Raw genomic sequence first — 12444 nt, 5'->3', positions numbered from 1 at the left:
ATCCGCTTGGATGAATGGTTTATCCATGAAATAAGAGCGTAGTCTTATCTTGCGGAAGAGTTTTTGGACCTCGCAAACATCCCTGAACTTGTCCACTTTAGGTGTAGGTACAAAACCTAGTTCTTTCTGTAATATTGATATCTCAGGGTCCGTGAGGACACGTGATGATAAATTCACAACTAATTTCTCTTGTTCAATGTTTTGCTCCTCCTGTCCATCCCAGTGGGGGGGTCTTGCCAATGAACCTGTTTCCGTGCGCCCCTTCTGTTTCGACCTCTTCCTCTTCCTCTGCCCCAGCCTCTGTCTAAAAAAGTGGGCGGAGGGCCGTTGTTAAAGAACTGGGGAGGTCCCTGTTGAAATGGTTGGTATTGCCAATAGGGGGGCGGCGGAGGGGGTCCTGGAAACATAGGAGGACCGTGAAAGGTCGGGACATTGTAATTATAGTTGGCGCGTGGGTTGCGGCGACCACTGAGACTGACCCAACTCCCCGTGCTAGAATTACTGTCGGCAGAACTTCTTCTGTCGGAGTTATCATCGGAGGAATAACTGTTCTTAACCGATGTGTAGTCTGCCTTCAAATAAGGATATACCTTTTCTTTATCGAATTTATCGATGTCTTTCTGTAGTTTTGTAATTTTTTGTTTCATTAGGTATTCTTTATTTTCGGTGATCTCTGCATTAATCTCAGCGAGTTTGTTCTTGTAAGCTGTAATTTGAATGGTGGTTTTTAGTGCGCCTTCCGCAATCTGTATCCTAATAAGGAGAGCATCTGCTAGGCGTTTCTCTGTGTTTATGATGAGAACCAGCAGGTCTCTGGTGCATTTCCATGCGATAAGAGACCATTCCTTTTTGAAGGTAGCATCGTCTAGGAATAGTCTGGGAAAGTTGTTAACAATCAACCCTGCTGGGGCGATATTGGCACGTAAATCTTCTGTCATAAGGGCGCCATGGAGTGTGATCTTCAACCATTCCCTTTTCAACAATGTCAGTGAAGTCCAGTCATCTGACTGGGAACCTGATGCGGTGTTGCCATCATGACCTAAAAGTGAGGGTGTTCTTTCACGTATGTCAGACACTACTTCGTCCCCGAAGCTGAGTCCTTGGTTATCCATGGGGAAGGGAAGGGAAGGGGGAAAAAAGTCAATAGTTGACACGGGTATGGTCCAGACTGGCTAGAGATTACTAGACCGCTGGTATCCTTATTAGAAGTCCCACGGGAATCCCCGTGCAAAGTCTTTTATCAAAGGTAGGGACTAGGGGTGTTGTTGTTTAGAGAGGTCCAGTGTACATACCCCATGAGACTAGTAACAAAGAAGGGTACAAAGTTCCTTGTGTACAGTGGCGGAGAAGAGCAGGTAAGAGAGTATCTCAGCTGATCAATGATAAGAGAGACCAATCAGAAGAAAGCGGGGGAAATTCCCTTAGTTTGAACTAGTGCTCTCACACACCCAGCAAGCTAGGTGTCATGCTTCATCATATGAGCACTGCCCCTCGTCAAGTCGGCGCTGCAATCCTTGACGGGCTCCCGAAACCGGGGCTCTTTGTCGGGGATCTTTTGTTCCTGCCGAAGGTGCTTGGGTGTGAGGGGCCTAGTGTGAAGTGATGTAGCAGAAAAGTGAGTTTAAAAGGGGGTCAGTTGGTCCTACTTCAATTTTATTCCAAAGGTCAACTGCCCTGTTAAAAATGTGTAGAGTGGCTAATTGCTAGGAGTTAGGTATCTAGACATGAGCTCTACTCTATATGATCAACATGTTTCTTGCCGTAAGAGTCAGGAGGATCAAGGCAATTCATCAGGATCAAAATAAGACTGTCTACAATAATACGTGGTAAAGTGATTTCTACATACCACTTCTTATGGTTTGTTCCTGTTGGGGAAAAAAGAAATTCTTTATAACTATTAAAAGTAACTCTTCATACTGTACATAACTATGGAATATTGTGTCGTAAGTGATCACCGTGCTCAGGCGTGCAACACGCAATTTCAGTACATAGTAGTGTCTCTAACGCCATTCGGGAGTGTGGGGTGGGGGAGGATAAATTAATATCCAATGATTCTATGGAAGGAAAAAAGACTCCCCTAAAAGGGTTGCTACTGTTGTTAGCAACGGTGCTGGCGGCTAAAAAGGAACCCAATTGGGTCCTAGAGAGGACATAAAAGTTGCCAGAAAACCGTCGTTAATAGTATCTACGTTTTGGAAAAATATATAGTATCTGCGTTTTGAAAAAATTATAATAAGAAGTCACCAAACATAAGGTGGCAACGTTATAGGGGGTAGAAGACAGCCGGGCAAAGCCACAGTTACCATAGCCCTGAATGATCACCCCGTACCGGACACCAAGATCGAGTCAGGGAGTGCTGGCCTCGGTACTTGGAGTCCGTCGGAATGGATCAGGAGGGTTCCGGTGGTCAGTTGGCAGATGTGACTCCTCGGGTGTAGGGAGAAAAGACAATATTAGATTCAGTACTCACCGACGTGGATTCACGTAAAGGGAAACGACCTACCCAAACCGCCAGGAACCGGGGTGGTGGGTATCGAGAGGGAGTACGAGAAGATATACTGTGGTTCCGGGTGCGTCATCGAGTGCGTGGAGCACGTCGTGACGTGTTACGCTAAAGGAGTACAGTCGAGTGATTGGTCCTAGGCACGGAGGAGCGTCTCTGTTGCTAGGAAACCTCGTGACGTTGTCTCTGGGACAGGTGACGTGTCTCGCTGTTGGGTTTGCGAAGTGTAAACTAGTACGTGACCCGCCATAATGCGACGTGTTCCGCTAATGGTCCCAGGCATCTCCGTGCCTGGGACCAATCACATGCCTATACTCCATTAGCGGAACACGTCGCATTATGGCGGGTCACGTACTAGTTTACACTTCGCAAACCCAACAGCGAGACACGTCACCTGTCCCAGAGACAACGTCACGAGGTTTCCTAGCAACAGAGACGCTCCTCCGTGCCTAGGACCAATCACTCGACTGTACTCCTTTAGCGTAACACGTCACGACGTGCTCCACGCACTCGATGACGCACCCGGAACCACAGTATATCTTCTCGTACTCCCTCTCGATACCCACCACCCCGGTTCCTGGCGGTTTGGGTAGGTCGTTTCCCTTTACGTGAATCCACGTCGGTGAGTACTGAATCTAATATTGTCTTTTCTCCCTACACCCGAGGAGTCACATCTGCCAACTGACCACCGGAACCCTCCTGATCCATTCCGACGGACTCCAAGTACCGAGGCCAGCACTCCCTGACTCGATCTTGGTGTCCGGTACGGGGTGATCATTCAGGGCTATGGTAACTGTGGCTTTGCCCGGCTGTCTTCTACCCCCTATAACGTTGCCACCTTATGTTTGGTGACTTCTTATTATAATTTTTTCAAAACGCAGATACTATATATTTTTCCAAAACGTAGATACTATTAACGACGGTTTTCTGGCAACTTTTATGTCCTCTCTAGGACCCAATTGGGTTCCTTTTTAGCCGCCAGCACCGTTGCTAACAGTAGCAACCCTTTTAGGTGAGTCTTTTTTCCTTCCATAGAATCATTGGATATTAATTTATCCTCCCCCACCCCACACTCCTGAATGGCGTTAGAGACACTACTATGTACTGAAATTGCGTGTTGCACGCCTGAGCACAGTGATCACTTACGACACAATATTCCATAGTTATGTACAGTATGAAGAGTTACTTTTAATTGTTATAAAGAATTTCTTTTTTCCCCAACAGGAACAAACCATAAGAAGTGGTATGTAGAAATCACTTTACCACGTATTATTGTAGACAGTCTTATTTTGATCCTGATGAATTGCCTTGATCCTCCTGACTCTTACGGCAAGAAACATGTTGATCATATAGAGTAGAGCTCATGTCTAGATACCTAACTCCTAGCAATTAGCCACTCTACACATTTTTAACAGGGCAGTTGACCTTTGGAATAAAATTGAAGTAGGACCAACTGACCCCCTTTTAAACCCACTTTTCTGCTACATCACTTCACACTAGGCCCCTCACCCCCAAGCACCTTCGGCAGGAACAAAAGATCCCCGACAAAGAGCCCCGGTTTCGGGAGCCCGTCAAGGATTGCAGCGCCGACTTGACGAGGGGCAGTGCTCATATGATGAAGCATGACACCTAGCTTGCTGGGTGTGTGAGAGCACTAGTTCAAACTAAGGGAATTTCCCCCGCTTTCTTCTGATTGGTCTCTCTTATCATTGATCAGCTGAGATACTCTCTTACCTGCTCTTCTCCGCCACTGTACACGAGGAACTTTGTACCCTTCTTTGTTACTAGTCTCATGGGGTATGTACACTGGACCTCTCTAAACAACAACACCCCTAGTCCCTACCTTTGATAAAAAGCATCCTTATCTTCTCAGCAAGTTTACAGTCATTTGTAAAGAATATTTTACCGACAGAAAAGTTAATATCAAATACATAAATATAAAATCAAATGTGATTCTTGTTATAGAAGATAAAATGTAAAGAGTCCATCTTTGCTCTCTGAAAAGGAGCATTATTCCTGATTTTCACATTGAGTATATTCACATCAATATCTGAAGGAATTGTGATCAAGTAAACTGTAAGTAACTATAAAATAATCCTAGCTTCCTAAGATTTACTTAGTTGTGTATTTCCTAGTGCCCTTTCAAGCAAAATTCTGAAATCAATTTTCATTACTCTGTGTATATTGAGCATAATGCTACAACCAAACAATTTACATAAACTAAGATAAGAAAACAAAATCCAAAGAAAGAAATGTAAAAATGTAAAAATACTGCAAATAGAAATCTGCTTTGTCATCAAAAACAAAAGTACAAAACACACTAAATGTGTATTAACCCCTTCCCCGCTCGTGACTGAACCACTCCGTCATGAGCCACGGGTGCCGTGTGCTCATGACGGAGTGGTTCCGTCATGCTGCGGCCGTTGGCCGCCGCTCCGCCCATGCGGCGCTAATTCCCCGCCTATGCGGGCGATTAGCGCAGTGGGCGGAGTCATGACGGAACAACTCCGTCATGAGCACAGCTCAACCGGGACTCATGACGGAGTGGCTCCGTCATGAGCACGGCGCCACCGCGCTGCCCCCAAACCCCACCCCAGCGCTGCGGCGGAATTCCTGCCGCAGCCAAGGGGTTAATAACAAAAAAGTAAAGCTAAGAAAATAATAATTGTAAACATTAATGTTTAATTACTCAAAAGTAAGACGGAATGTAACATGGGAGCTCTTAAAATTCCTTACCATCCTTTGGCGAAACAGTATTGAGGTTACTGACCCAACAAACTACTTGTTATAGTAGGTGCCTTTACTATTTTGTACTTCTCAATCTTGGAAGTTGTTTCATCCCCATGTAGGGTTTAAAAGAATGTATTTGCAAATTCTCTTGTGTTTGGAAAGCAAAGAAATATTTTAGATTGCACATTATCTATATTTCAGGGATTGGAGTGTATATTTCTTTGATAATATATTTTATATTCTCCACAATATATTTTCAGGATTTTAGAATTTGGACTGTGTTTTGCTAAAAATGTTTTCCTGATGTCAAGTTTTATTAAACATGCAGAAGAAATAACACTTAAAATGTTATTGTCTTGTTGATAAGTTAAAATAAAACTAAATTGGATCTGTTCCATGGCCTATGTATTCCATTATGTCACCATTCTCTGCATTTATGCGGCTTTTAATGCTTAGATGAGGTAGAACATGGACTAATCCAGTTTCAACAAGATTGCCAAGTACCCCCACCATGTGTGGTAGGTTATGAGGGGGTTGAGGGAGGAGGGAAGAGCCAATGATATTTATGAAGTCTCACTGAAAGGTACTGGAAGCTCTGAAGGGCTGGAATTACGAGTAAGGGTTTGGAGCATTATTCAGAGTTTGGCAGCCACAAGCAGGAAAGGGGTTGTCCCCAAACTGCAAATCTGGGTAATTTTTGTCTTTGGAGAAAACAAACTCCTGTTTTGGGTTTTTAGGCCTCGCCTGAGCCAGCGCATGCGCTGCTCTGGCGAGACAATTAGTGAGTGGGCTTCAAAAAGCCGACCACGGCTTTTTGTGTGGCCTAGAGCGTGCGGTTACGCGCGCTGTTACGAGCACAGGCGCCATCTGGCTTTTCTGTCGCGTAATGGCGCATTAAGCGCATCGCTCGTGGGCACCCTTACAGTTACTTTCACGGCAGCGCGGCGAGATGCATGCAAACAGCGTACATCCTCGCAGCACTATTACGAGTTTTTTTTAAAGTGACGTAAAGCGGGTGCAACCAATCAACTCTTTCCTCCATCTTTCCCTTTATTCCACCACTTCATTCCTCCGCTCTTGCCTATCTTACGTTTCTCTTTCTTCTTCCCCCAAACTTTTTCTCCTGTTGTTTTATTCCCTCTCTATGGGTCACTTCTATCGTCTGTCGAGTAACCTTCTTGCCTATTTCCTGTTTACTCTTTTCCTCTTGCTTTCTTTCTTTCTCCTCACTTTCTCTCCTATCATTTTCAGATTTCTGTATTCCCTCTCCGGTTCCTACCGTCCTTCCAACGTGTTTCCTCCTTGTCTCTCTTTTGTTCCCTTCCCTTTCTTGCTGTTTTCTTTCTTCTCCAGTTCCCTCTTTCTTTCTTTCCTTGCTCCCTTCTTCTGTTTCTCCTTCATGTTCTTTCTTCCTGTCACTTTTGTTCCCTGGTTCTTTCCCTACGGTGACTTCTCCTTTCTTCCGGTTCCTTAGTCCATCTGTCCTTGACCCTCTCCTCTTCCCTCATTATCCCTTGACTGTAATCTGTTCCCCTGTCTCCTATTACCTATTACCTTCTCTCCGGTTCTGGCCTCTTCTCTCTTCTGCCCCCGCTCAGATCTTAAGTGACCTTAAATAACCCACAGCATAACAGGAGGCCACTTGACATGGTGCAACCCCTATCTCCGCATGGCTTTCCCTTCTAGTAGTCTCTTTGTACTTTCAAGCAGGCTCATAGCAGCATTGGTGCTCTATGCAGTTGCCCTGATAGCTCACTGAGTTAAGTGCCCCCTACTGACATCACCGCTTCATTCCTCCGTTCTTGCTTATTTTACGTTTCGCCCGAAGCACGAGGCGCTTGAATATATCGCACTCTCTGAGATGCATGTAAGCAGCGCACATCCTCGCAGCACAATTACTCATTTTTTTAAGTGACGTCAAGTGGGTGCAACCAATCAACGCTTCTCTCCATCTTTCCCTTTATTCCACCGCTTCATCCCTCCGCTCTTGCCCATCTTATATTTCACTTTCTTCTTCCCCCAAACTTTTTCTCCTGTTGCTTTATTCCCTCTCTCTGGGTCACTCCTTACGTCTGTCGAGTGACCGTCTTGCCTCTTTCCTGTTTACTCTTTTCCTCTTGCTTACTTTCTTTCTTTCTTCTCACTTTCTCTCCTATCATTTTCCGATTTCTATATTCCCTCTCCGGTTCCTACCGTCCTTCCAACGTGTTTCCTCCTTGTCTCTCTCTTGTTCCCTTCCCTTTCTTGCTGTTTTCTTTCTTCTCCAGTTCCCTCTTTCTTTCTTTCCTTGCTCCCTTCTTCTGTTTCTCCTTCTTCATGTTCTTTCTTCCTGTCACCAAGCATAGGCATTGCCAATAGGTCTTGCTTTAGGGCCCTTATAAGTATTTAGTTATGCAGCACAATATCCTTGGTGCAACAACATCAACTGTTGCATGGCTAAACACGTATAAGGTACAAGGTTTAGCCATGCAACAGCTGATGTTGTTGCACCAAGGATATTGTGCTGCAAAACTAAATACTTATAAGGTCCCAAAAGCGAGACCTATTGGCTATGCCAATGCTTGTTAAACATGGCATCTGATCAGCAAACCGAGAGTGTTGTATAGGGAACCTCAGCAGTGGCTCCCTAAACAGCATGGAGAACCTACTCAGGCAGACAGGGATCTCTAAATATGTTGGACAGTCCTCCTTCAGGTGCTAAGGCTATGGCCTCCATACCCCTGATAGACTGGCGGACCATCAGCCACGAGCAGGCTGTTTTTGCTAACAAGAAATAATTAGTCCTGACGTGCAGGGAATTTTCTCCTGCAAGTGGGGGGCCATTCAATTTTTTTCCTGCAGTTATCTGCCATACCTCGCATGGAAGACGCAGACGGGGGAAATTAGTGATAACTGTCCATTCAGAAACAGGCAGGATTGACCACCACAGCAACATTCGGGTCACTTGGTGGGCAGGCCACCAGGTCAGGTGTTAATACCAGCGCAGCCAGCGTGGGCTCTACTGGTGTAAACCTGATGCTTCTCCTAACTCTAAATAGAGTTGGGGTCCAACAAGATTTGTGGGGCAGGAGCACCACCAATTCAGGGCAGTGCTTTCACTTCACAAAGCTCTAAAATAAGTCCTTAGTTACTACCTTCAGTTAAAGGACCCACAAGAAGGCATGCAGAAGTCAACACGCTCTCAACTTTCACAACTGCCTCAGGCAGTCAGCAACATCTTCCTCAGTTTCCATACAACAGGAGAATAGATCTATCTACTACATATGGCAACATTTAAATACTTACCTTTCTAAAGAGTTGACTGTGAGGCTGGATTGATTCTAAATTAAATAACATAGATTTCACTTCAAACCTCTTTGTGTTTAAGGTGAATTCTTTACTATTCCGTATACAGGAACAAAGGTGCTGGAATGAAGCAATGCCTGGGCTACCTGAGCTTATACTTAGGTACACTTGTTAGATTTCACAGCTCTCTCATTAACATTTTCAGGAATGCCTCCTAGAACTTTCAAAAGTGTTTCTTGAAATTATCAGCTGCACCTATTAAAATTCTGAGGTAGACCTAATAAAAATCTCGAATGTTGACAGTAGCTTTAATCCAGTGGGGGCATCAAAGCAGATTTGGAAGAATAAATTAGACAAGACTTGTCCACTGGAAGACCTCCAAGTTTTCCCATTCTCACTAGGCTTCGAGAACTAACCAAGATCTAGGCAAGAGTCCATCAAGAGTGGGACCTACTTCTCAGGGGTTTAAGAAAGAGTCTGAAGGGAACATTCACTGGAGGAGATGTGGGTGTTGTAATACCCAAACCCACCCAATGGACTCATTTGAGTCTGTCTGCACATCAAGACTGTACATTCCCATACTTACAAACACATAGGGCTTCACTTTACTCCAAGGGAACCAGCCCACCTCATTCGTCATGCTGTTCCTGCCCTGGAGAGAGAACAGACACAATAAACTGATTGCCTATTTAGGAGGTGTGCAACTGGTCTGAACATACATCATTCGACAGTAGAAACCACAGCTTTGGGACAGGTGTGTAAATGAGCAAAGGAATCAGGTATACACAGAAGTAGAGGTGAAGTTGGAAGCAGGAGCACAAAAATAACTACACAAAGGGAATCATGTGGGCACAGTGGCAGTGATGCAGCTTTGCACAAGTGGCAGTGGTACAGGCACTCATCCTGCCAAGGAAATGTGGAGCACTCAAAGCAGGAATACGGATGTGCTATGCACTAAGGCACTGACACAGCAGAGCAAGAGAACAGGAATACATTTGGGTCAGAATAACAGTGGGCGCTAGGCCAAATGTGGCACCGACAAGATGGTCAGTAGAAGATCAATGGGAGCATTGATAACACTGGTGACAAGTGGCTGGATCTCTTCTCCAGGGCATCTCCCAGTTCAAACCTGCAGGTGGGCCCCAGATGTCTTCTCAGACATTTATGTTTATTTGCTTATATAGCGCTCGATTGCCGTGGCGTCTTGGCGCGGAGGTGTGTGGACAGGAACAGTGCGCTGTGTTCACAAGGAGCCTATGCGGAAGTAAACAGCCATGTTTTCAGGCTCTTCCTGAAAGACTGCAAGTTGGGTTGAAGCTTCATGGACAAAGGCAATTTGTTCCAGAGCTTGGCCGCACATTTTGATATCGCCCTACCCCCCCCCCATCTTGCCCGTCTGGTCTTTGCGGTCTTAATAAGGCAAAGGCTGGCAGATCTAAGAGCACGTGAGGGGATGTATGGTGGGAACAGTTTTTTAATGTCCTCGGCACCACTGCCATATATTGCCTTAAGACTTAAATTCCACACGCCGTTTGATGGGAAGACAGTGGAGTGACTTGATTCCTGCGGAGGTTGACTGTCCTCTGGGTATGCCCAGGAGTAATCTCGCTTCACATTCTGTAGGGATTGCAATTTTCTCAGTTGGAATTTATCAATGCCCAAGAATAGGGCATTGCAGTAGTCTAGCCTGGATAGAAAAAGTGCTACCATCACCATCTTTTGCAGCTCTTGAGAAATGTATGGAAAGATTTTTCTCAAAGTTTTTAATAGAAAGAAACCGGATGAAGTAAGACTGTTTACCTGGGCACCAAAGTTCAGTTTGTCGTCGAGGATGATCCCTAAGTTCTTGACCCTATTTACTGGGCGTGGGCATTCTCTGGCATCAGTAGGCCACCAGGACTTGTTCCACAGGGGCTCGCACGGGCCGAATTCCATCACCTCTGTCTTGTCTGTGTTTATTTTTAGGAAGCTGTGATTCATCCAGGTCATAATCTCAGTGAGACAGACATGGAAACCGGCGGCTGTATTCTCAGGCTGATTGGTAACAGAGATGACAATTTGCGAATCGTCAGCGTAAGAGACCAGGGTAAAACCATGCCTCCTGATAAGGTTAGCCAACGGGGTGACGTAGATGTTGAACATTGTCGGAGAAAGGGCGGACCCCTGTGGGACACCGCATGGGAGATGCAATCTGTCCGATTTCAGGCCATCCCAGAACAGGCTCTGCTCTCTTACCTCCAAGAAGGAGGACAGGAGGGCCAGGGCGGTCCCCTCCATCCCTCAGCCGCTGCACCAGAACCGTATGGTTCACGGTGTCAAACGCGGCCGATAGATCCAGGAGCACGAGGATCGCCCTTCCTCCCTCGTCCACCACCCTACGGATCTCTTCGGTAGCAAGGATCAGGGCAGATTCGGTGGAATGGCGTGAACGGAAACCATGCTGGTAGGTGTCCAATAGATTATTAGCATCTAATTAGTCAGTGAGCACTGTGTTTAGTGATTTTTCCAATATCTTAGCCACCATTGGTAGGCCGGAAATGGGATGATAGTTTTTTGGTTTAGCAGGATCCAGATTGGTGTTCTTTTGGCCATACCGTCCCTTACCTCCCAACATGGCTGCTGTGGGTTCTAAAGGTGATGTGAACAGCTCATGCAGCAACACTTTCCTTCATTCCATGCCTCCATGTGTTGTTAAAGCTAGTGTGCGGACTTACCTCCCAATATCAGGTGGTGTGTAAAGCTTATATACAGATGTCTTGCCTTGTGTTGCAGGAGGTAATATATACAATTTGTGTAGCAACTCCTTACCCCACACAGCTCTGGTTCACATTGTTCCTGGTGCTGTATCATGCTTGTACAAAGGCCTCTTACCTCCTCTGACATTGCTGGTGGAGTTCTGTACAGTTTGTTCTAAGACCCCTTACCTCACACAACTTCAGTTCAAATTGATGGCAGAATTATGTACTATTCATGTAGAAATCACACACCTCCCACCACTGCTGCTCGGCATCAGCTTTGGTCAGTTCAATGATTTCACCCTGGTGCAGCGGTAAGGCTGGTCCGAACGTTAAGGGGGGTGGAGGGAAGCCGTAATAGTCCTCACAAACCTCCATTTTAGTGAGACCTTTGGGGAAAACAAAGGAACAGCACTGTAGACAATGTTTAACCAGGCCTTTCACACTCAAAAATGCATTGCTGCTATCATGCATTTCGTATATCAGCTAAGAACAGTGTGTGAGATACTGCTTTGGAACTCACTGTGACTCCACACAACACCCATGTGTGTCAAAACCTGTGAGCTATTTTTGTGGATGTCTATATTTGTACCCCTGTGTGTAGGTATGGCGTTTCCTTGTGTGGGTAGTCCTTGAGTTTAGAGGTGGTATCAGCTTTTCCTGAGTTATCCCTTTGCTGGAATTCTAAGGTGTGCTTCCTATAGGTATATCTGCTTTGTTTTCAATTCCTCACCTCTCTTGTTCCTGCCTTTCTTGTTCTCACTTCTCCAACCCACTACTCCTGTCTTTTCCATCACCTCTCCTCCTGTTCCTGGCGAGCTAACCTCAACTTATTTTTATATCCTAACATACATGTAATAAGGTGAACAGGTGGTTAAATTTGGGCAGCGTGGCAGGTTGCAGGACACAAAGACATGGAGCGGTGCTGTTGGGCTTGTCTGTTTTGCATTTTCGATGCACTTGCCGTGCTCACCCTTGCTGTGGTCGCATTTCAGTAGTGATCAGCAAACACATGCAGACTGTATGTAGACAGCTAAAATTGGAATGCTACCACGATGCCTGGCACATAACCATGATAAATATACGATGTGTAGTGGGGGCCTAGTAGAACACAAAACTACGGACGATATGTCAGGAATGTCAATAATCATAGTATTGAAAGATCAAACAGTGACAGTAATCAAAACTCAA

At 45.5% G+C, this 12444-nt stretch overlaps 1 protein-coding gene across 1 annotated transcript in view; it reads right to left on the bottom strand.

Annotated features, from left to right (window-relative positions):
- Nucleotides 1-12444, bottom strand: part of VAV1 (vav guanine nucleotide exchange factor 1) — a 415631-nt gene that overhangs the window by 68585 nt on the left and 334602 nt on the right. Inside the window, exons 20-21 of the mRNA XM_085600348.1 lie at nt 11506-11642; nt 9105-9170 (exon numbers count right to left, since the gene is read on the bottom strand). Of these exons, the coding sequence (XP_085456474.1) occupies nt 9105-9170; nt 11506-11642 (203 nt within the window). The remainder of the gene's footprint in view (nt 1-9104; nt 9171-11505; nt 11643-12444) is intronic.

The sequence above is a fragment of the Triturus cristatus genome, chromosome 4_2 (assembly GCF_964204655.1).
Source record: "Triturus cristatus chromosome 4_2, aTriCri1.1, whole genome shotgun sequence".
NCBI lineage: Eukaryota > Metazoa > Chordata > Amphibia > Caudata > Salamandridae > Triturus > Triturus cristatus.
The sequence above is the reverse complement of the archived record's forward strand: the minus strand, read 5'-3'. Positions and strand labels throughout refer to the sequence as shown.